The following is a 24,541-nucleotide window of genomic DNA, read 5'->3' on the forward strand; positions in this document are numbered from 1 at the left end:
TTACAGCCGGACGGTGTCCTGCAAGAATCGAAGAAATTGACACCACAGGTGTCGCGCACTCACGTCAGGCTTCTAACCGGTTGAAGAGTGGCCGACAAGCTCCCTTGACATGCAGGGTGTTTCCGCGAACACTTTCAACATGTTTTAAAGATTGCCTTTGGCAGATAGCTCAATTTTAGTTTATGAGCTAGTCTACACGAAGCGGCGAACACACACAAAAAATTGATGTGCAAAACCGATTAATGAACAAGATTTCCCTAATTAACTTTTTAGCGAATTATCTTATGACCCATATTGCGATTTACCAATTGTTAATGGACTTCGCAAGGCTGATCCACTTGGAACAAATTCTCAGGACGACACCAGTTTCGAGATATAAATTCGTGAACTTTGCGGAGAAAGCAAAATGGCGTTCCGGTTGCTTGTGTGCTTCAGTGCATGAAACGACGTTTTTTTAACATGTTAACTGGAACGCCAATGCATTTCTTCGCAAAGTTCGGGAATTTATATCTCGAAGCCGGTGTCATCTTTAAATTCGTTCCAAGTGGACCCGCCTTGCCAACTCCACGCCTAGAATTAGTAAATTGCAATATGTCCCATAATGCAATTAGCTAATAAGCTAATTAGTGAATTATTGTTAATTAGTTGATTTTGCATTTCAATTTTTTTTCGCAAGTAGTGTCCCTCGGCATCGAGTAGACCGGCTCATAAACTAGAATTAAGCTATCTGCTATAGGCAACTTTTACAAAAATTTGAAAGTATTCGCTTAAACAACCTGTATATCCCGTGCGCTTCCGTCTGTCAGCTCTTCTCGAAGACGAGATCCTGCCCATCACCACACCAGCACACCAGCATAGCGGCCCTGAAAGCATCGCTGGAGGGATGCATGCATGAAAATCTTTTGGCATACCTTGTGGGCCTCAATTGAAGCAAACACAAAACATTTCATGGCCACGATGAAGGCCAAGAGCGAAGATATTGAATGAAATGTTTGTGTTGCTTTCCTAATATATTGGGCAAATGCATCAAAAATTATTTTTTAGACCTTTTTATTCTCGTTTAAAATATCACGAATGAACCTTGTGACAGTATTTATGGCGCATCCCGTATGTTTGCTCACGGTACCGATAAACTGCAAAATAAAGTAGCAACTGACAATGAGATAATTTTGGCGTCGTAAAAACATTTTACAATTTTGTAGATAGCTCTGCGTGAACCCTACAGACCAGTGCTGCGGGTAGAAGAGCTAGCCAGGCTGTGCAAACCTCTGTACAACTTATAAGTCGTGCGGAATCGCATCGCTCAATTGAGGGCGGTGGTTTGGCGCTAGCTTTCATTTGTGTGCACATTTCTTCAAGGAATGGCGTGCGCTTCATGCCGAATTTCCACTGAGCTATGGTGCGGCATTCATTCGCAAACGAAGGTGCGACTGCAGACTGTGCGTTATCGTGTATATTCGCACTGCTGCTGCGCCCAACTTGCCGTGTCCCGCTTTGACGTGGAACACGGAGCACTGCGCCGAGAAACGTCGCGCAGCGTTAACTCAACCTCCTTAACATTAACTCTGTGCTACAAGGAGCAAAATTAGCAGGTTGAAATGCTTTTTTAAATTAAAAGGTTCAACACTGTCCCGTTATGTAACCGTTGCACATGAATACACGATGTCGCAGAAAATGTTTGATTGCAATGGGCAACTTTTCTGCCACGAAACGTATTTCTTTAATTAGGTTGTGTATATTAGGCCCATAATCTTAAGGGAATAAATCTGAATTGTCCTTGAAATTTATCTGGCGCGGTCGCTTACTCCCAACCGATTTCCCTCGCGTTCTTACGAACGCTTGGAAACTATTACCTTCATTAGGAGCTTATTATGCTCACTTTGCTACCTTCCTATAGTTTAAAGACACGCTGGCACGTAAGCCAAGGTGAGCTGCAAGGCAAGAAAAGAAAAATAACTGTTCGCGTAGTGATTGAAATTCCAGACGGAAAGTAATTTGAACACTCCCGTCAAACATCCCACCATCACGACGTTGCTTCTGCTTCCGCGAGCGACATCGTGCTTTTTAATGAGTTCTTCTTCACAGAAATTGTTTGCCTAACACACAGATGGCGACGGTCGCAACAGGCTGCTTTTTAAAGACGTATGGGCTTCTGTGGAATCTTCACTATCCATTTACATGTATCTCGGCTCATTCATGACGCGTTTCGTCGGTGGCAATACTGTGTCTCGCTACATTGCTTCACTGCTAATCCCGTTAACGTCTAGAGTCGTCGTGAGGTTGGGTTACGCCGTCTTTTTGCGTCGAGCGTCGGCGTAACTGAGCGGACGAGTACAGGGAAGGAGGAAAGAGTGAACGTGGAGCGCAGCACCTGATGAAAGACGTGAGGAGGAAAGTGGAGGAGGAGAGTGTGGTGAACACATGAGAAGAAAAGCGTACTGCGGCGACGATGGCTACGAGATGGCGGCCAATAGCGTGCGTCGTCTGGGAGGTCTGTCTGCGACGGCTGCTCTGAATTGCGGCCACGCATCACCCACGCGCTGCCTCTCTCGATCTCCAGATTAGCCAAGCACTCGCGTCACACTTCACTCCGTCTGCAACGTGCCGCACGAGATCATGAAAGCCAACGTATCATGAAATGAAAACACGTATATAGCTGCGCTCAAATTTCGCATTAGGGACTATCGTAATCATGTGTGGATTTTTTTTCTTTTGTCGTTGCACATGCTCATTGCAAAGTTATCTCATTAACTGGCTAACTTCAGCTCAGGTAAACGTGGCAGAGGTTTAAAATCCACTAACTGTCCAGCATGAACAAAGTGACTGCTTCGGAAGCGCCTCTCCCCATGCCCAGAAAAAACAGAAAAATGCTGCCGACAATTTTGTGCTCCCGTTCAAGAACGTAAGCGCAAGCGCTGTCTTTCAGAGCATCCGTGCGCACAGGCAACTGAGACTGCACTGATAAGTGTGCGGTGACATCACAGGGATACAAACTGCGAGGCCCGTGCGTGGACAGTGCTTGCACATCGTCATAAGTTCATAATTCTTGGCCACTCGCTCGAAGTTTGTACATTAGTAAAGACGTTCTTGAAGCTGCTGCGAACCGCAGGGGCCTCCATGGTGCAGCCAGGGCGGTCTGCTTCAGGTGCACAGGGTGGAGACACAGCTTAAGTGATCGTTCAAGTTAGACCGAGCGAAAGTAGGAGCAATGGCTTGTGCCGCTGAGGTGAGTGCTAGTTTTTGCTGAACTGCAGTCGGGTGTCTTACTGGTCGGTTTCTGTTGTGAAGCGAATAGCTTGCTTGGCCAGTTTCACCTGCCTATTGCTTTTGAGCGGTGGTCGCAATTTCTCAACCGATGTATGAGTGCAACCAAGCTGTGGGTTCTTCACCGAACGCCAGCTAGCACGCTTGAGATGCACATGCAGTCGCCCGTTCTCATGGCTTGTATTCTGTGGACGGTGGTGGCTGCGGCTTTGTCGCGTCACTCAACCGTCTGGGCGGACGGTCACGGGGCGCGTTCATCAGTGAAATTCGCGGCGTGTGTCTCTTTCATATGCACTGCCTCGTCTTGCCGGCCTTTGCGCAGCGTAGTTTGACGTAGCGTGCGGAACGAAAGTAGCTACCACGCACTGGCTTACCCCATTTCAGGGAGCTCGCAATAGTACATCAGAATTCCCAGGCAATGCGGCTTCATCCAAACCTTAAAGCAACAATTGTTGACGCGGAATGCGTCTGGATAGCGTGGAAAGCAGCAAAATAAGCTCATGTTTTTGCAGCCTAGCCTTGATGCTAGTTTCACGCATTAAGGAGAGTGAAGCCGTCGTTTTCTGTGTCCCATGTACATGGTAATGGGGAATGTTAAGATGTATATATTCTAATCTGGAATTTGAATGCTGTATTTAAGAACTTGAAGTGGCTAGCTCTCAATTAACTGTCGCGAAAGTACAGATCAGAATGAGATGGAAGAACTTGAAAGAAACGAATGCCTCTCAATTTGCGTTCGCTAACATTAATACATACATAGCGCGCTATGTTCAGATATTCACTAATCGCTATGACGAGCACCCGATTTACTTGGTTTCGGCTACAGCAACCCAGCACGGTAAATAAAACGTCCCGATATAACCGACGTTGCGTTAATTATAACGTGCATAAGTTGACACTTATGCATAAGTTGACACTTATGCAGTTAGTTTTGGCACTGCAGCCAATTATATATAGCACAGAAATACCTGCGGTAAGCACAAGCTTGAACAATGTTCAAAAAGAACACGTATACCTTCGTGAGACTAAACGCTCACACACGAACGTGGCTTTCTGGGAAGTTCATGACGTTTCAATATCCACAAGGTTGTTCTAACAACTCGCTCCATCTTGTACTCAATCCGAGAGCGCGCAATGCGCAAGTTCGCACTCAGCATATCGACAAAATTTAACAATCTTACATTACTTTCTGGAGAACGGCGTTCACGGAATCACTGGAAACCATCGTTTGTGTGTCGGGATCAGACGTTGGCTAAGTGACTGCTGAAAACTTGCAGATCCCACGCAGATTTAAGCGAAGCTTCGATGAGTCGAGAAGACGCAACAGCGCATCAAGATAAACGCGCAGCGGCTTTCCGCAAGGAACGCGTCTCGTAACCTCACCGTAACGGTCATGAGGCCGCGTTGGCGTACCTGTCAAAGAACAGGGAAGTTTTAAAGCGAAAACTTTACTAGCCGCGAACTTGCGATTTCGCCGTGGCGGTGCTCCGAGGAGGCACATGACGTCACAACGCGCGCCTCGGGGCGGTTATTTCGCTCTCTCTCGCTCCCTAGTCACTACTGCACGTACGCCACTAGTAGCACCGAGCCACAGGTGTTCCGTCGCTGCGCAGCGCCGCGCCTTTCCGCCAGCGCCGTTTGGTATGACGTCACAGCGCGTTCCTCGTCGTTGCGTCCACCCCCGCTCGCTTCGCCAGCTGCGTCGCATGCTTGATAACATGTCGGAGGATTGAAAAGGTGAGCTCGCGTGCGCCGCAACCACAGTTGAGGCGGCAGTATGGACGGCGACAATTCTGATAAGCAGGAGGAGGCCTGGAATCGACATCGGAACGAGATGAAGAGGAAACAATCGCCCAGGAAACAGACGAACAGCGCGCCGAACGACTGGCTAAATGCCGCAACATAGCTAGACAAGCAGAGTAACCTGGACTTGCAATCAAGATTAACCAAGGCTAACCATGCTATGCCTTAGCTTTCGCTACGTACATCCTGGCATAGCCGAGCTAAGCTACTGCCAATTTTACTCGGGGACGCGAGAGCGTGACATTGATTGCTCAGAAACGTTCTTTCACGGTGTCTTTCACCAATTATTTCTTGTTCCATGCAGCTTTCGTGTCCCGTGCTTTGCTGTCGTTATGTTTACTTGTATCAGAGTCATGTAAAACTTTCGTGTCCCCGTTAAGAATTTTATTTTGTTGCTTAAGCCTTAGGGTTTTGGACATATAGAGTAAGTCAGTACCCATAAGCGCGCAAAAATATTACTGCGTGGCTGCCGCGGTTACATGGGTATTATGGCTGTCGTGCGTAAATACCCAATGTCCTTGCGTTTATCCCATATTATTTCTTCAACAGGAAGACCCGGGTGCCACTCTTGCCGGTTTCGCCAGAATCCTCGCCGATACGGATGCTGATGCATTCGGTAGTGCGGACGACGTGCTCGCTATCTTCAACGCCGCCGACGAAGAGTTCTGGAACCTTAACGAGCCCACTCTACTTGTCAGCCCCCTCTGCACATACGACGGCGACACTCCGTGCTGGGCGGTCAGTCTGCAGCTAGCGTGGAACGATTTGTTCAACCGTCGCGGAGTCGAGGTGATCCAGCTGCAAAAAGGAACGCTTCACTTTCGGACACTGAACGTCGAGCCGGATGACTTGTGTGTGGAAGACGACGTCAAGTTCCTCTGCCTGTACCTGTGGCTTTTGCGACAGCATCGCTGCATCTGTGGCGTTGTCCTTTCCATTCCCGTCGCCGCACCAAGGCACGGCTCACTCTTCTTGTCTCTGCTGAAGCTCACGGAGTTTGTGGAAAAGTGCGAGATACACGGCAACGATCTGTTCAGAGCACCTTGTCTCGGAGGGTCGGAGCCTTGGATAAGCGCTCTAGACGGTCTATCTCGACTAAGAGAGCTAGGATTGTCTATGGTGCACATGGTTGATCATGAGGTCACTACCCTGGCCAAGCTCGTGGAAACAAACGCGTTTCTGGTCGCCCTCGTTCTCATCGACGTAGAGATGAGCCTCATCGCCTTCTCCGAGCTCGTCACTAAAGTAGTTGAGCACAAGAAACTACAGGACTTTCGAATCAAGATGACCGCCAAAGAACCTCAGTCCATTTTCACGGAAGCGCTGTCTCTAATCGGCCGGTCGCTCACTATAACAAGGCTGTACGTCCACGTCAACCACGGCTTGGTAAGCCTACTTCAAGGTCTCGTCGGCAATTCTTCGCTGTACCAACTGACCCTGGAGCCGATTATTCATGACGGGCAAGTGCTGCATGCGCTTGCGGATTTCCTGGAGAACAATGCGTCCTGCAAGCGCTTGAAGGCCTGTTTCGACACAACAAAACTTTTGAGCTTTCACTGCGCGCTCGACGACTTGCAGCGAATTGTGGGCAAAAGTTCGCTGGTCATCCTGGTGCTTTCGGGTTCGGTGCTCGCGCGTCTACCGGTGAGTCAGCTCGCCGAAGGGCTTGCAATGAGCACGACGCTCTGCGAGCTTCATGTGGACGAGTGCAACCTCACGCCCACAGAAGGCATGTCCTTCGTTACTGCCCTCAAAAGGCGCTTAGTATTTGGCCGGTTTAAAGAACTCAACCTGGGAGCTCTGGATGGGGAGCCGGAGGAGCAGTTGCTGTTGTTTAGGCACATAGTGGAAGCTGGTCTGTGCGACAAGGTCACAGTCGTCTTCAACGACTGCCTCGTGTTGCCTTTGTGCGACGCGCTGCGACGGAACTCCACGCTTGTCAACGTGTCCATCTCGTACGACGAAGAGATAGACATTGAACCTATTCTGCTTGCCCTAAAGAGCACGGTGAGGTCTCTGGAAAGTCTCTGCGTCAGCACGCTCCAAGTAAGATCTGCTATGCTCGTTAACGTAGTTCACGAGAGTGGACGCATGTGCTTCGTGGCTAAACGTACTGTTCGTTGTACTGAGAGACATGCACGTTGAGATAGACTTAACAACCACGTCACTGAGTGGCACGAGCAGCACGCATTGCCTTGCAGTGTAAAAAAAAAGCGTTTGTGGCTGTGCTTACATTCTTAGGCTTCTTGGTGTGGCATATTTCACGGTACAGCGTGGGATGCATATTTAACACGAAGAGTAGGAAAATACGCTGTACCGTCTTTGATTCGGCGTGCTCTGTTAAAGTTTTCAGGCTGTGTCTAGATTCACATGCGCTCTGGCCCTTCATCACGGCGCTGAAATACATATTCGATCGATGTTGACTTTTGTCAACCCAAAAGCCACTCTTAGGCATAGAGGGCCAATAAGGAAAAGAGTTAAGAACAGCTTTTTCTAAGCTAGTTGGCTCATCCTTGCTTTAGTGTATAGCTACAGTTTACGAACAGGACATCGAGAATGCAACACATCACGCGGGCAGCGTAACAACCACGTTTCATTTTGTCTGCTTCAAGTTCTGCTTCTAAATTTAGGCTATTCGTTAATAGTAGACATGAGAGATCATCATCAGCGCATTCTTAAAGGATATATTCTGGTTCCTGGGACCCCGTGATAACTTGCTCGAGAGTCACTTGGCCTCTATGCTCGTCACTCATGGGCCTAATAATATTTTGAGGCTCTAGTGGTATTTGAATGTTGTGTATATAAGGTGAGATTAAGTTTCAAGTTTGCTTTGTATTATCTACTTTCTCTATTGTATACTAAATTTCAGCCTTTTTAGTAGTCACCGCTTGCACCCGCCTTTAAAGACAAAGGCGAAAAGGTTTTCGTGCGAGTAGCGGTGACTGCACTAGAAGTTTCGCCACACCGGGTTTGGTGGGAAGCCGAGTTGCGTTTCCCGTGGGAAGGTTGTTTCATTGTGAGGAGGCAAAGATTCGCGCCATAGGAAGGTTTCTCAAATGAATTTATATTGTTCGTGGTCTCAAAACGATCGGCGCAGTCGCAGGCGTCTGTCTTACACACGGCGTTACGGCGCTCTATGTGCAATAGATGGCGCACCGATTCATGCGAAATCGGAACAGATCAATCATCAGAATGTTAGTCTGTACATTCGGGAACCTGTGTCGCCTTATGTGATCAGTGAAAGCAGTAAATTACCTTGCCATATTAAGACATAGGTAAAGGCAGACATTAAGGTTTTAATACTGGGACACGGTTCCACATCAATGAAAATTAGGACTTGTCGAACTTGAATTCTAGTCGTGCGGAGCTGATTTGTAGAGAAATCAATGAAAGGTTGTTTGGGAGAAATCAATTAATTGTGGTGATTAGGTGAAACGTGTACTACTGAATTATGCATAACTGAATAGTCGCTGCTGCTCGTCAAAAACGTTGCTATAGGTTATATGGGTTAAGTTTGGCTAGCATAAATAAAAATTTGAAAGTGCCAAACTTTACGTAGCAAAGCCGATACTTTGGACTTTACATGAATAAAAGCATGACACTTGGGGTTTGATAATTCTGACACAACGCAAGTATTTCTGTATTCGTGCTCCTACAATGAGAAGCGATATAATTGACGGCACGCCAGTGAGCGCTGAACCCACAGCTTCCGCATCACGTACGACCTGATTTACCATGTAACGTACTGCAACATGCAGTGTCTTTTGATGTTGTATGTTCATCCCAGCAAAAGGTAAAAAAATTGTCACGGTAAGGTTGCCTCAAATATAGAATGTATAATCTGGCATGTTATGCTGGCATCCTCTCTCTACATGTGCAGTGTCTTCTGTTCTTAGCGCAGACAACTTGTGAGTGTTTAGTTCTAATCGGAGAGGCTATCTGAGGTTTTAGGTTCTTCATCTTAATATTTTACTGATAAATTGCGTCATCGAACCTAGCGACCATATCCAATGCACATTTTCCGCTTCGACCAACAAGGTCACTCTGTCGAGTGTGCCTTGAGTTGCACAAGGCGATATCGTTTTGCTGAAGCAAAGGTCCTGGTAGTCTGACCTCAGCTCACCAGTCTAGAAAGCCAAACAAGCTGCACACACCTAAACGCATTGTAGAATGGTAAACTAGTTCAGTCGACTTCTCTGCCGTTCCTAAATCAACCACGACTTCAATATGTAGAACATGTTAAAATTTTACCTTTTTAAATCTGTTCTGTAAGCTATCAGAAGCTATGTGTGCTATGTCTATGCGAACGGTCATATGCACCACGGCAAAAACATAATTTGCGATAAAATGCTTCTGTTCCTTTTATGGTCATGCTTACTAGGCGGTGCTCTATGGTCGCAACCATTTTTTTTCCATTCGCGCGTATTTTTTAGCAAACTTCCTCAGCCTCCATCCACATGTCACAACTCGCAGGTTACACTTCTGCGATGGCTAAAACGTTTTCGGGCTTGTTTACTGCTAAGAGAGTAAATTTTTTTATCGAGGACCTCAGTCCAGGCCTGAACGGCAGGAAGGTTCAGTACCAGCGGTGGCGCGCCCCTTCCATCCACTTCTGACAAACAGCAAGGGTACTGATTTTAGCCGAAGAAATGTGGCAGTCATTAAGCTCCCCCCCACCCCCCACCCCGCATTATGAGAACGGCCTGTCCTTAGTCACTGATATGCCGCCGATCGGTGAAGTCTTTCTTGTCTTGTTTAAAAAAAATTTGCATGCATTGTTTCCCCGCACAGAATGTCGGGAAACTGGGCGGTCATTTCCTGGCTCAGCTTATCCGGAGCGCCAAGTCACTCAAAGTTGTCCGACTGCGCTGCTGCGTCGTTCCGAGCGCCTCCGTCCTGATCCTCAAGGCGCTGGCACGTTCCAGGAGCGTGCTCCTCTTGACCCTCGAGCACTGGGAGTGGACCGCGAGCGTCCGACAAGCGTTCGCCGACATGCTTCAGCTGAACCGGAGCCTGAACCGGCTCGAATTCTACTGGAGCGACCTGCAAGATTTCGGCGTTATCAAGGGCTGTCTGATTAGCGCCCTCTCGTTCAACCTGTCGGTGTCTGTTGTGAAGGTGTACCACGGCCCGGAACTGGAAGAGGCGGCCGCTCATGACTGTGGTTTCTTGCCGCACGTTCAGAGGAACGAGATGATACTCGCCTGGGCCGCGGAGGTCATCCTGAGGGACGGCATGTATGCGGAAGCTGCCGCTCTCGTCGAGCTGCTGCATACCTGTGAGGCGCCTCTGGACTTGCTTCAGCGTACCGCCGATTTCTCGCCCCGCACGGCCACGAAGCGCATCCACGAGGCCCGGATGGCGACGAGGACGCACTTTTACGCCCTCTCTTCTGCGTTCCGTGGCCAGCCGAGCTTTGTTTTGACAGCTCTTGGACAACGGCTCTTTCAGGACCTTCTTATTTTCGTGCGCCACGACGTGTTGAAAGCCGTGGCATTCATAAAGCCCCCTAGTAAATATGTGAGTGCCTGTGACTGATTGGGAGTGAAGTGCTTAGTGCTAGATCTTCGCTCGCAGACAGCGGCTCGGCTCTTCGTGGAACCGACCATTCGCAGTCGTTTCCAAATGCTACAGCGATGTTGCCTCAAGTATGGAATGTTAAATTTTTATTGCTTAATTTTTCGACCGCTCCTTCCGCCTCGAATTTCAGGTAGTTTTTATTGGACAGTCATCCCGCATCTCTTTGCCTATTTCCACCTATTCTGTGCTGTAATACTGGCTGCAAGTAAGACATTGCGATTGTTAATGCTCCTGTTTAGCCCTTACACATTGGCGACATACGTGCCTGCTGTAGATGATTAATCTAATTGCCAAATGCAATAAACATTTTTTTATACGCACGCTGTCTATATCGACATTACCACTGCTAGCGAAAGCTTCTGATTTCAAAGCAAATGGTCGCTACTAGTATGCAGCAGAATTGTGTGCTTGTGACGCAGCAGTAGCGAAAGTAGCCTGTCATAAAGAAATGTAAGCACCGTCCCTTCTGCCGCTGAAGCCTGCCAGCTCCTGTTTTGGGATAGGTTCGCCGCCGGCATCACTGTGGAATGAATCTGATATTTAGTGAGAGAGAGAGAGAAAGGCAAAGAAAATACAGGGAGGTCAAGCAGAGATTATCTCCGGTTGGCTACCCTTTAACAGAGGAGAGGCAAAGGGGTGCAATAGGTGTGAGAGAAAAGGAATAAAAAACATACACGCACTTACACGCAGATAGAGAACTGTTTCTGTGGGCACTATCACGCGGTCTACGAAGGCGTTCCTAGTGTTACGCAGCGTCACCATCCAATCCTACGTCACGCAGTGTAGTGACAATTCGTCACAAAGTCACGTGTCTTTTAATTCAGTAACGTATCAGCGCCTTCATAGCGGATCGCGGTGATGTTCGCGTAGGCCAGTTTCCAAGGATGTTGGTTTTGCTATTGGGCGCTTGTCCAGTTGGTCTAGGGTGGTTGAGAGGGCTGCTCTTTGCGGGTTGAAACGAGGGCACTCGCAAAGGTGTGCGAGTATATTTCGCTGCACCCGAAGACGTCACAAAGTGGACTGTTGGCCGTTCCGATAAGAAATGATTACGCATTTGAAAATGATACTCCAAGCCATAGAAAGACTAGAAGGGTGCAGTTACCTCGTGGAAGGTTGGGCGCAATACGGAGCTGTAAGTCAGAGTCCAGGCTATGAAGGTGTGCACTTGTGAATTCGGATGAATTCCATTGAGCTAATGTTAATTGACGCGCAAGTGCGGAAAGCTTTTTTTTCGCTGCGTCGGCTCTCGAAAGAGGAATGGCAACGCAGTTGACGCCGTCATGGGCGGATCGGGCAGCTGCGTCTGCTCGATCATTGCCCCGTATGGCACAGTGACTAGGCAACCACTGATATATTATATCGTGTCCTTCATCAACTATGTGATGGTGGACTTCTCTGATCTCTGCGACCAGCTGCTCATGTGGTCCATGTTTCAAATTTCAACAACGAAGTGGCGCGACAATTTTTTTGGAACGCTTTTCTTTACTCTCGATTAAGAGAACGTTCTAAACGGAGCTGAACATATACCGAGTGTCAACATTTTCGCTATTCTGGTTACTCGATCGCAGTCAGGCATGGCGAATGTACGCGTTGGTGTATTGCACTGTTAGTGGGATACGCCTGCATGGCCAGAGCAAAGTGTTTGGGGTGAATGCTTGTTATTTTTGTCCAAGGCACTAACGAAAGGTGTTCACAAAAAGTAGTTCCAGATGCGGAAATTCGTCAGAATTCCTGCAACTAGAGAAAAAGAAATCCAACCTCTCCTAGTAACAAAAAAAAGAGCATGAGTTTAGAAACTCGCACATCCGGTCAAACTGGATAGACCGGCAAAAGTGATCAAGACGAACGAAATAAGTAATCCAAAATTATAGCAGTGCAAATATTAGGAAATCGAATAAGGCAAAAAAAAATTTCGAACAATGACGCTAGCACCCCTCCCGAAGCAAGCAAAGGCTTCTGTCACGACCTGCTTGTCACTCATAAATGGTTTCTAGAAGCGCAAGAAGCTCCTCCTAGCGTAGACCGTTGGAAAAAAGCGTTTTTTTTTTTTTGCCTCTTCCGTACATGAGGCAGTGGTAAATAACTGTTTCCTAGAAGAACTACTATAAGGGGTTCTAAATCTGCGACTGCTGAGTTACCATAGGAATGATGGTTATGGATTAAAAAAAATTAAATTATGGGGTTTAACGTGCCAAAACCACTTTCTGAGGCACGCCGTAGTGGAGGACTCCGGAAATTTCGACTACCTGGGGTTCTTTAACGTGCACCTAAATCTAAGTACACGGGTGTTTTCGCATTTCGCCCCCATCGAAATGCGGCCGCCGTGGCCGGGATTCGATCCCGCGACCTCGTGCTCAGCAGCCGAACACCATAGCCACTGAGCAACCACGGCGGGTCATGGTTATGGATTTGTCTTACCTTTGTGCTTCGGGCTTAAGACATCCTTGTGGCTTTATTTACTACGCTGTATCTGCCTTTATTGGCCTAAGTTTAGAACAAATCTATACTTGTCTAAACAGGTAAGTCAAAATTTGAGTCACTCGAGTGTCAAATCGGAGTTCAAATCAAATCAGAGTTTATTTGAAATACATTTTTTGAGAGATCTTGTTTGCTGCAATCTAAGTACATCGTGCTTGTTAGAAAACGAAGCAGCAGGTGGTACAGCTTTCAATAAAGATATGGAAGATACAATTACCGTTCAAAATAATACAACTTCAAAGTAAAATATTCTAGCACACAAAGAATATATACTACGTTTTCTAGTCACGTAAGAATTCCAATAAAATTCACATGTTACAATACAAATTATTATCCTTATGTGATTTGAAGGCGAAAGCATGAGGACTTGTGTAAGTTATCACCTGAAATTAAATTTCCGCCTTAATACACCTTGATTTAGTTTGTACCAACCTTAATCTACTTCAATTTACCTTGATCAAATTTTCGGTGTAGGCCAGGTTGGGTTTTTGGGTGTGGGCCACGTCCTCCGGCCGACACCGTAGCTTTTCACCGTGGAATTTCGCAGTGCGAGAGGCAGCAGGCCTAGTGCCAGGACCGCGGCGTCATCACATGGTCACGTGCGTTTTGGTACCATGGGATAACGCCAGAAGACGGATTTTCTCGCTTGATGGCGCATGTAAAGCTTTCGTCTTAATAAGCTTCTCTGAACGTGCATCTGAATACATCAATGCGCCATTGGCCGATCGAGGCAGTTTGTGTGTATTCGCGGGCTTCTTTCACGCTCGGAAAAATGTTTTATGTAGCACCTATCGAGCAAGAGAAACCTGTGCATCGGGAGTTTTTCATGCTGCTCTACAGTTTTCTCATTGACATTTTATCTAATTATAACAATTAAGAAGTTGTATAATTTATTGAGAGTAATTCCCTAATTATGCGGAATGAAAAAAAAAAATCTGTACTTTCAAGCGACGGCAAAAAACATTACCTTGGTTCTGTCCAGTTACGTGGCATTTTTATATTTTTAGTGTTCAGCTCAAGTTACGTGGGACAACCCGTATATATGTAATCGTCCATGCAAATGTGTGTAAATAAATGTGTATGCTTTCTTCAAAGGTACTTTCCTCACGACGACTACCAATCAAGGCAATAAGGGTTTGTTGCTTTGTTCAAAATTCTGTGTCACTTCTGTGCCGTGCGCTCAAGAGGTTGGCTGGTCATTCACCTTCACAGAGTGGTATGGCTCATGATTTTTTTTTATCACACAGGAAACCAAGCCCAGGGCGTGCCATACGCGCAAACTGTGAAACGCTGCCGCACCGGCGCCGGCCGGGATGCGCGGAGGCAAGCGCCATCTGTTGTTGTTGCACGAAACCCAGCGGCGCGCGCGAGCAAGACCACCGCAGCAGCAGTGCCAGGAAAGCCGGAAGAAAATGCAGTAAAAGTTTCGCTTTGAGAAATCAATTCGCTCACACAAAGAGCCATCGATGACGTTCTGACACAGGCGCTACCCTGTCACGCGATCTACAAAGCTTTAGTAATTATGCGTCGGTGTTTGGAATGTGCGCTTGCCTTGTAGTAGTAGTAGTAGTGATTTTAAGATGAAAGGAAGAGAAAAGTGCAGTGCCGTAACTGTCTCTCAAGGGAGGGCACCTCAACAGCACTGCACGGGGTAAGGGGAGTGGGGAGAAAAAGATTAGAGAGAGAATGAAAGATGGCGGAAAAAAAACAAGAAGGTTAAAGAAGAAGCAAAGCGGGGCTTACAGCCGCGCTCTCAGCTGAGTCTCGTCACAAAAGCCAAGGAGGGCAGCAAGCGCTCTCTTGGCGATGGAGGCGGGGGCTGCGGGAAATAGGAGCTCACCCTCTGTGCTGCACGGTAGTCCGACTCGGCGATATGAAGCACAGAGCGCGGTGCGCTCAACGTCGAAGGATGGGCAACGCAGGAGAAGGTGTTCCAATGTCTCATCCTCGCCGCATTCCGCACATGCGGGGCTGCCTGTTCCGTGCAGTCTGTGCAATCGGGCGGCCATGCTGTAGCAGCCGACGAGCAGCCGCAGGAGAAAGGAGCGATCCCAGCGGGAGAGGCCGGCGCGGGAGAGGAGGCGAGGGAACAAGGTGTGCTCGTAATGAAAGCAGCAGTTGCAAGCTCGGCAATGAAGTGCCAGGCAGCGTTCTTTTCCGCCGCACACGTTGCTGCTATGCTCTGGCAGACGCTCATACAGATTTGTTAATAGGATAAGCTGCCACATGGCTGAATGACAGAAAGAGACGGATGAACAATGAAGAAACAGACTATGGTACATATTGTTTTTTTTCCAGGTTATGTTGTCTTGTTCTTCTAATAGTGATCGTTTTGCAGTGTATGCAGGCAGCGAAATCACGAGACCGCGTGGCTTCCATGTCCGAGGGATTCTTACGACCTTCGTCAACTGAGGCTGTCCATACCGTCTTGTCATGACCTTACGAACAACAGAGTCTGTTTACCTTTGCTGTATTATCTCTATCTTTCTCTGCCATAGTGGTTACGGCGCACCAGTGTCAGTAGTCCTGCAACGCAACACAAGAGCGTGGCCACTGCAGGTCCATGCACTACGCTCGTGATAACGCTATACTATTTTGTTAATTATGATGGTAATGTCGAAATGCAACCCTCGCATGGACAACTCGTGCACGAGCATGAAGATGTGGCCACCCACACCGGTGACTGTGCTGCCTCTGTTGATTCACGTGCCACGAGATTTGCGCCGACATCCTATTTGCTGTCTGTATTTTGCATTAAAGAGGCTACAGTGGTACTGAACTATATATATATATATATATATATATATATATATATATATATATATATATATATATATATATACGTAAGCGCTTCAACAGGGGCTTTACGAAAACAGCTGCTCGTTGTCTAGCTACAGAATCTCTTTCGCAATGGCTTTCTGCCATTTAGAGCGGCAAATACTGCAACTTAGCAGGCAAAGGTAAGGCGGTGCATTCTAAGTTACAATACATATTTTTCTAGTTGTAACGGCTGTCTCTAAAGCTTTGAATGTGACGGTGTATTGCAGATTCCAGCGCAGTTTCGAGCCTTGGCCATGGTATGTCAGAGGTTTAAAAGTTCGCAGGTCCTGCGAAGCAGCGCCAGCTTGTGGAATACGGGGACTCCATGTAAGAAAAAAAAATTATACGAAAAGCTAACGCTCCAGTAAACGCTCTAAGACTGAAGCAAGTTCTTGCGTCTGCACAAGGGTAGAGCGGGCCTGCATCGAGTGCCGGCGAGCTTCCTACACACGAAGTAGAGAAGCTCCTGGCGTTTCCTTTATTTGTGTAAGCGACCGACAGCTCTACCTATTGCACTAAATAAAACCGTTTTTATATACCTAATTCAAGCACCGTATCTGTTAAGAAAGTGTTTTCCCAAGCTGGGGGTTGCAGATCTCTGTGGCAGAACACATGCTTAAGATTCAAGGAAGCGCTGGCAGCAAGAAACCAACGCGCCTCCTACACGAAGCAAAACAATTGCGACTTCATATGTTCAGAACGTACCTCGCAGTGTCAGGAAAACTGCTCGACGAGCGGACATTCATGTAGTTTCTTTCTAGCCCAATAGATTAAGCAGGGTTTGTGAGCTCGCTAAGCCAAAGTTAGCCCATCCTCACTGTGAAAGAAGACACAAAAATAAGTTTGCAGACTACGCACAAGGTGTTTGTGTATAGATTTAGATTATCGTAAAGCAACATTTATATAGAATAGAGCGGTAGGTGTCTTAACGATATCTGCGTGAACGTGGCGACAGTGTAAAGAACGGGCATCCAGTGGCTTCCTGGCTGTACAAGGCAAAACGTACAGCTCTGCACCAGAGTGCAAACTACTATGTTACGGATTGCAGTCACAATGAACACGCGCAAGATCATTGAGGCAGGGGGCATTTCGAAATTGGCCAATATATGCGTGAGCTTCTCCTTTGTATCTTTTTATTTCGCAAGGAATGAGATTTTCTTGGTCGGTCCGCACGTATTCAGTTATCCGATATAATGCTTTATTTCGGTTTTTTTTTTTGATCGCGTGTGCTGTGCGGGCAGTATAAGATGTGTTCGACAGTGTCACGAAATAAACCAATTGGGAGTTAGCGCAGATACTGTCATCTTTACTTGCTTGTCTTCTGCTCTTTCCCTTTACACCCAACCTGAGCTGCGCTAAAACATTGGCTGATGATTAACTATAGGAAAGCCTAGTTAGCAGAAGTGAAAAGTCTGTTTGGCTTGGTTTTGCAACGACAATGGACACAGTGTTTCATGAAAGTTAGCCCACAGTCTTTCACACACGTTACACACGCTGCCGAACGGGTTTTGCACGAAGTCGCGGGGAAACCTGGCCATCGCAGTCAAGCTTGCCGCCAGCTGAAGGGTGTGGTTTGTTAAAAGTTCGTTCTGGATGCCGTTGCTTGTATCCATGGCTTCGTCTCCTTCTCGTTCCCGTTCATGTTACTGAACGACGGCGGCGGTTGCAGTAGCTTCGATCTTGGAACGCTTCTGCGCTTGGTAATTACCATGCGCAGGTTATCAAGCTTAAGCTTGATAACCTGCTGTCTAGCTATACCTAGTGGATGATTGGATTCGGCCTGTCGCTTGCGCCAAAGTGCACGCACAGACGACCCAGCCAGCGCGTCATCCATGGCGAGACTGAGCAACCAAGCGCCGGTGAAGCAGCTGTTAAAGATGAGTTTACAGTCCTACGTTATCGGCGCGCGGATCCGCGTCGCTCGACGCCGGGCGCGTCGGAGCGCGTTGGCCGCGTCTAGTTGTGTTCGCTGCGCCAGAGCGTTCTCGTGTGTGTGTGTGTGTGTAGTGATTATAAGGGTGAAGGGAAGAGAGAAGTGCAGTGCCGTAACTGTCTCTCAAAGGAGGACACCTCAACAGCACTGCACAGGGTAGGGGAAGTGGGAAGGAAAAGATTAAGAGAGAATGAAAGAGAGCGGAGAAAAAAAAAAGAAAAAAAAAGGCAAGAGGGTTGAAAAAGAAGAAGCAATGCGGGGCTTATAGCCGCGCTCTCAGTTGAGTTTCGACAAAAAAGTCGAGAAGGGCAGCAAACGCTCTCTTGGCGATGGAGGCGTGGGCTGCGGGAAATAGTAGTTCTGTCTCCGTGTTGCAGGGTAGACCCACACGACGATAGGATGTACAGAGCGCGGTGCGCTCAGCGTCGAACGATGGGCATCGCAGCAGGAGATGTGCGAGAGTCTCATCCTCGCCGCATACCGCACATGCGGGGCTGCCAGTTCCGCGCAGTCTGTGCGCTCGGGCGGCGGTGTTGTAGCAGCCGACGCGGAGACGGAGAAGAAAGGAGCGGTCCCAGCGGGAGAGGCCGGCGCGGGGGAGGAGGCGAGGGGGTGTCCCCGCCGCAACACGTGGGTCAGGGTGATGCGCGCGGAGGGTGCGCGTGATAGTCGTCCTGGCCACGTCGAAGCGGGAGACAGAGGTGGCGAGGGGGAAGAGAGCTGCGAGAGCTTCCTTCGCGAGGGCGTCAGCTGCTTCATTTCCGGGCAGGCCAATGTGCGCGGGGACCCACTGCAAAACCAAGTCGCAGCCCTGATTAACGACATGGCGCAGTTTCGATCCCACGCGCTGCACAAGTGGGAGACCGGCATAGTCTTTCCGCAGCATGTACAGAGCCGCGCGCGAGTCCGTGAGGATCGCAGCAGACGAAGCACCGCACTCGTAAAGAAGGTCAGCCGCGAGGTCAATGGCCGCGAGTTCGGCGACTGTTGATGAGGCAGGGAAACGGAGGCGGCACTGACGCGACGCAGGGATGTCCGGTGCCGTGCACGCGGCAGCAGCGGAACCATCACTGGAGACAGAGCCGTCAGTGAAGACCAGGAGGCGATCACGTAGGTGTTCGTGAAGCAATGCAGCCGTCTCCTGTTGCATGGCACACAGTGCTGTTCGGCGCTTGCTCGTGACGCCCGGGACGCTGGTGTTAGCGTCAAGGAGCGGGGAGGCGTGCGGCGATGGCGGCAAGGGGAGCAGTTGCGGCAGAGACGCGATGCGGGCGCTGAAGTCGGTGGCATGCTGACCCATGCCCGAGCCCTCGAGGGTGTGGAGGCGGCACACGAGAGACTGGCCCTGTGGCGACCGTTGCAGGCGCTCGATGTGGTGAAGCGCCTGTTTCCTCGCACGAAGTGAGGGCGGCCAGTTTCCCGCTTCGGCGAGAGTTGCCCCCACTTGCGAGAAGCGGGGAAGCGCGTACATCTGGCGAACTGCAGTGCGGTGTTCGACGTCAACGGCCCTCCAGTTGGCTGCACTGGCGTTGGTGAGCGGGAGTGCGTAGAGCGCTCGCGAAGTAGCGATCGAGTTATAAACTCGGAGCGCAAGATGCGGTGTGCAGCCGCGGCCACGGGCGAGCAGGGAGCGTGCGGCGCCTGCAACTTTCCTGGCGTCCCTGCAGAGCTGTGTGGTTGCCGCATTAAAGTTCAGGCGGCAGTCGATGTTAAGGCCCAGGTAGCGAACTTTTCTCTGCCACGGGAGGGGGCTTCCGCGCAGCGAGAGCGTGGGCACTTCGGAGCGAGCACGGCTAGCACGGGGGTGGATCATTAGCGCCTCGGTTTTAGACGCCGAGAGCTGAAGCCCCACGCTGGTGAGGTATTCGTCCACGGCGTTGATAGCAGACTGCAGTGATTGCCGCACTTGGTAGCCATAGTTCGTGGGCCCGGAAGCGAAAAGAGCGATGTCGTCGGCGTAAATCGCCACGCGGACTTCGAAGGCTGTCAGCTTCGGGATGAAATCGGGGAGCCTTGCAAGCGCCAAGTTGAATAGAAAGGGGCTAAGAACACTGCCCTGAGGAACACCAGCGGTCACGCTGCGGGGGGCGCTGAGCGCGTCGCCAACACGCACTCTGAGTGTTCGGTCGCTAAGAAAGGCCGACACATAGTCCAGTAGGCGGCCGGTGATGCGCAGCTCGCGAAGCGCTTGGATGATGGTGCCGTGCGGGAGGCCGTCAAACGCGCGTTCGACATCGAGCAGCACCAGGTATGCGGCTTCGTGGCGGCTTGCAGCGTGCTCGAGAGTGGCGACAACGTCCGCGATGGAATCAGCTGTCGAGCGGAGTCGGCGGAAGCCACTCTGTTCCGGGGCAAGAGCGTCGAGGGCGGAGGCGATCCATTCGAGTCGGTTCAAAGCCATCGACTCCATCGTTTTGCCGGGTACCGAGGTCAGCGATACTGGGCGATAGGAGCTGATGTTCGAGGCTGGTTTGCCGCGCTTCAGAATGGGAACGACGATCGCCTCTTTCCAGTTGGCGGGGATGATGCCGCTGCGCCAGACGGAGTTGAAAACCTCGAGAAGTGAGGGAAGTTGAGCTGCGTCGATGTTCCTGAGTACTTGATGAGTAACGCCGTCGGAACCGGGAGCGGAGCGGCGTTTGTGCTTGTTCAAGACGATGCGCAACTCGCTGATCGTGAACTCAGCAGAACACAACACTTCTACATGCTCCATAATTGCGCTCGTTGGGAAGTAGCGCATAGGAGCGAGGCGTTCAACCATGTTGTGCGGCGGAAGTTCGACGGCGGCTGCGACAGGGCACACAGACGGCGGGGCGAACGTATCCGCGAACAGTTCGGCCAACTGCTCGGCACTCAAGCCCTGAGCCGCTGCGATGGAGAGTGCAGGGCGGCAGGGGATCTTGGGACTGAGCAGGGCGGCGAGGATGCGCCAGGGGCGGGCTTTATCGCGAGTGTCCTCCAAGGAGAGGCAGAGACTTTGCCAGCTCTGATTGCGGCGCTGCCTGGCATGACGACGGCACGCGGCGTCAAGGCGGTTGTAAAGAGTCCAGTGCTCCACCTTGTCGCTTTTGATGGCGCGGCGTTCGGCGCGTCGACGTACCGCGCGTAAGTTCAAAAGTTTCATGTCGGGCGCCGGCGTTCCAGCGGGCACCGTACATGACTTGGTCGCGGCGGTAACGCAGCTTGAGATGTGTGAAAGGAAGTCAGTGTTGACAGGAGGAGGCGTGGCACACAGCGTCCTGAAGAGAGACCAGTCCGTGATGCGGTAGGTGCGGATCCGGTCGCGGCAGAGGCCGAGAGGGTCAAGCGAGATCAGATAATGATCCGATCCTTGCGTGTCAGGGCTGCGTACCCACTCGTAATGGCACCGTTCGCTCACCAGCGATAGGTCTATCACACTCCCGCGCACATTCCGACGCACGAAAGTGGGACTGCCGGAGTTGATGATCAGCAGACCAGAGGAGTTGATAGAGTTCAGCAGGTTCCTGCCGTTAGGCTCACAGCGGCTGCTGCCCCATGCCGTGTGGTGAGAGTTAAAGTCGCCGCACACAACACAGTCACCGTCGATGCGCGCGGCGAGGCTCTCCACGAAAGAGGTATCCCATCGCTGCACGGGCTGGACGTACACGCTGGCGACACAAGTGTCGACCCCCCCAACGCGCACAGTCACAGCCACGCACTCCACGGAGGTGGGAACGATGTCGGACACAGAGACGGCGGCTTGACCAAGGCGCGCACGAACATAAACAGACGCTCGAGAGCGGCCGGGTGGGTGGAGTGGATCGCGGCACGGAACGTCGGCACAAGACTGAAGTTGGCACGTGACGGCACTGTGGTAGGCGACGAAGCCCGGAAGGTTGCACTCCCCGTCGCGTACGTGTGTCTCCTGCAACGCGAGCACATCGTACTCGTGCAGGAGAAGAAGCTGGCAAAGCTCCGGGTGCCGGCGGCGCATCGAGCGGACATTCCACTGCAGTATGCGCGGCCGACGTTTCGCTGCTCGGCTAGCCATGGCGAGGCAGGGACTGCTGTGCGGCCAGGGCCGCGGTGCACATCTGTCGCACCGTGTCGTCCATGTGCGGGGCGGTCTCCATGAGCGCCCGCAGAGCTGCGGCGAGCGCCGCGATCAGGGCGTCCCTCGGGTCGCCAACAGGGGCAACTGCGGGAGGCGGCGTGGTTTCCGGCGCGGCGGGATTGACGCTGCGGCCACGTAAAGCATCGCTGAACGACACGCCAGCTTGTACCGTCGCTGAAGGGCGGGGCACGTTCTGCTGATGCTGACGATGCTCAGGTTGCGCGACGCGAGCTTTGGCCAGCTCGAGCGCCTTCTTCCGAGTCATGGGCTGCTCGGAGGAGGCTAGCAGGATGGCTGCTTTCCTTTCGAGCTGCCAGTGTGGGCAGCGCGGCTCAGTTGCTGCATGGCGGCCTTTGCAGTTTACGCACGCGGGGTGCTGCGCGGCGCAGTCGCTTGTCGCGTGACCACCTCCGCAGCGGAGGCAACGGGCGTCGTATGAGCAAGTGGCGCCGGCATGGCCGTACACACCGCAGCGGTCGCACTGGAGTGGGCGTGGCAGACGAGGTCGAACGAGCCGTCGTTGCTTGAAGAGAAGTACGGCCGTGGGGACGACGTTGCCGGCAAAGGTGACGCTCACGTTTGCGCCGTTGCGGGAACAGGAGAGAACGGGAACGGGAGCCTCTATGTTGTCCCTCAGTGTGTCGTTGTCAAAGGAGCTGTCAACGCCGAAAAGGACGCCGACGCAAGAGTGCTTGCCAAGAGCTTTCGCCTTCACTGGTATGTCCGCGATGGCGTGTACATCTAGCAAGCGGGACAGGTCCGCACCGGGCACAGAGTCTGCCGCAACCACGTTACGGCGAAAGTTGACTCGCACGCGTTTGACGCCATCAATGCGGCAAAGTTGGGCGGCGATAAGGTCACTAGACAGCTTCAAAAAGTTGTTTTTGCGGCCGATGGGACGGAAGAGCACAGTGTCGGCGGCATTGTCAGGGGAGGCATGTGCGTTTTGCGACGCATCCGTGATGAGCTCGGCAAACAGGCGGAAGCGTCGCTTCCTTTTTCGGCCAGGCTTAGTAGGGGCTGAACGGTCAGAGAGCACTGCGGCGGCGTTTTCGTCTGCGGCAGCCGGCATCTGTGACAGTTGGGGCGCAACGACGGGGAGCGGTGCATTAGAGACGACGGCTGTTACACGGGTGGCAGGGTCGGATGGAAGTTGGAGCTCGGAGACGGTGCAGGGGGGAACGCTCGGCGGCTGCTTGCGTGGCCTGGCAGGTTCGTCATCCTCGCTCTCGCGGGCGCGTTTCCTAGAACTGGTCAAGTCCATTTCTTCGTCTTCCGAGAGGGGAAGCGGCACCTCAGCGTGGGTTTCCTGCACGCAAGGGCCGTTCTCGGATGGCGCCGAAGTTGCCGCTGGGGCTGCCGGTGCGGTCGTAGGCACGGGGGGAACTGCAGGGATCTTCAACGAGGGGGCCCGTACACGTAGCCACTCGCCCAGCATGCGAGTGGCGCGACGCTCGAGGTCCTCCCTTGCCCGGAGCTCATCGAGGGTCGCGGGGCCGAGTGTCAACCGGCTCAAGCTGGCATGGCGTCGATGGCGGACGCGTGGCGGCGGCTCGCCGGGTGGCCGAAACTCCATATTGTGCTGCCGAGGCCTCTTCTCGCGTGCGGGAAGAAAGCCGAAAGCAGCGAAAAGTGCGGCAACGTGCTCCTAAGCGGGCGCAAACATGTGCGACGCCGAAACACGTGGTGGCAATCGAGGCGAAGTCCGCGTTCTCGCCGGCGTGATGTAACGTGTACGTTGCACTATATTTATCCGTTGAACCCTCGCCTGGTCACGTGGTACCGCAACGGCGCAGCTCCGAGCGGGCGCAAGTGCGACGCCTCCGCAGCGAATCACGTGCCGCGGCGTCACACCTGATCTACTTGTGCTCCGGCGGTTCAAGGTCATTGCGACGCCATGGCGACGCGATGAATGACCTTGGGAGACATGGCGTTGTAGAGCTTTCGCTCTAAAACAAGACAAAGTGATAGCGTATCTGTGGTTCTTCCCGGCGCTGCCAATATACCGAGTCCATTCTTTTCTGCTTGATAAGTTGTAGAGTCCGGGAGGGCGCAGTCCTATAACACGTGGATTTGGACACCGCTATCGGAAGCGCCAACGATGCTTACGGCAACCTCGACAAATCGAACTGGTGCGCCCCAGGGCGCCCTCATTCGCCGTTCAATCATCATCGCACCAGGGCGGCCCGGTGCGCACCGGTGCGATTAGCAAATTCGCCACTAGAATGCTATGTCGCGCACACGCGTCCCAAGAATGTACGGCTCCAACCAGACGCTGCAGCAGCGCTGAAAGCATCGACGCTGCTTGGAATGTGGTGAACACAAATATGCCCTTATCCGCGGCATATTTGTGTTCACCACAGGAACACTCCGCCGCGCCTCAAGAAAGCTTGGTTTGAACTAGACTCTGCAGCAGGATTGGATACGAACAGACATAACAGGCTTGTCTTGAGCTGTATTGCGAATAGTTTGGCCGGCGCGTATGACGCCGACCAAGGCCACCGTGCACAGAGGCCATGGCGCAGTCTTCATAGCAGTCTGCGACGCGCTTGGCTGGACTGCGGAAACACTAAAGAAGGTTGCGTCGA

At 51.2% G+C, this 24,541-nt stretch overlaps 1 protein-coding gene across 1 annotated transcript; it reads left to right on the forward strand.

Annotated features, from left to right (window-relative positions):
• The first annotated feature begins 2,993 nt into the window (after positions 1 to 2,993).
• On the forward strand, positions 2,994 to 10,967 carry LOC129388300 (uncharacterized). The gene is made up of 3 exons (XM_055078447.2): positions 2,994 to 3,226; positions 5,617 to 7,113; positions 9,859 to 10,967. Exons 1-3 carry the CDS (start codon positions 3,209 to 3,211, stop codon positions 10,603 to 10,605), a joined length of 2,262 nt encoding a protein of 753 aa, XP_054934422.2. The 5' UTR covers positions 2,994 to 3,208; the 3' UTR covers positions 10,606 to 10,967.
• The last annotated feature ends 13,574 nt before the right edge of the window (positions 10,968 to 24,541 follow it).

Source organism: Dermacentor andersoni, chromosome 10 (assembly GCF_023375885.2).
Source record: "Dermacentor andersoni chromosome 10, qqDerAnde1_hic_scaffold, whole genome shotgun sequence".
In the NCBI taxonomy this organism is placed as follows: Eukaryota; Metazoa; Arthropoda; class Arachnida; order Ixodida; family Ixodidae; genus Dermacentor; species Dermacentor andersoni.

Excerpts from the sequence above, each read along its gene's own strand:
- LOC129388300 (XM_055078447.2), top strand. Across the intron at positions 7,114-9,858 it reads TCTGCGTCAGCACGCTCCAA|AATGTCGGGAAACTGGGCGG; the intron begins GTAAGATCTGCT and ends TTCCCCGCACAG.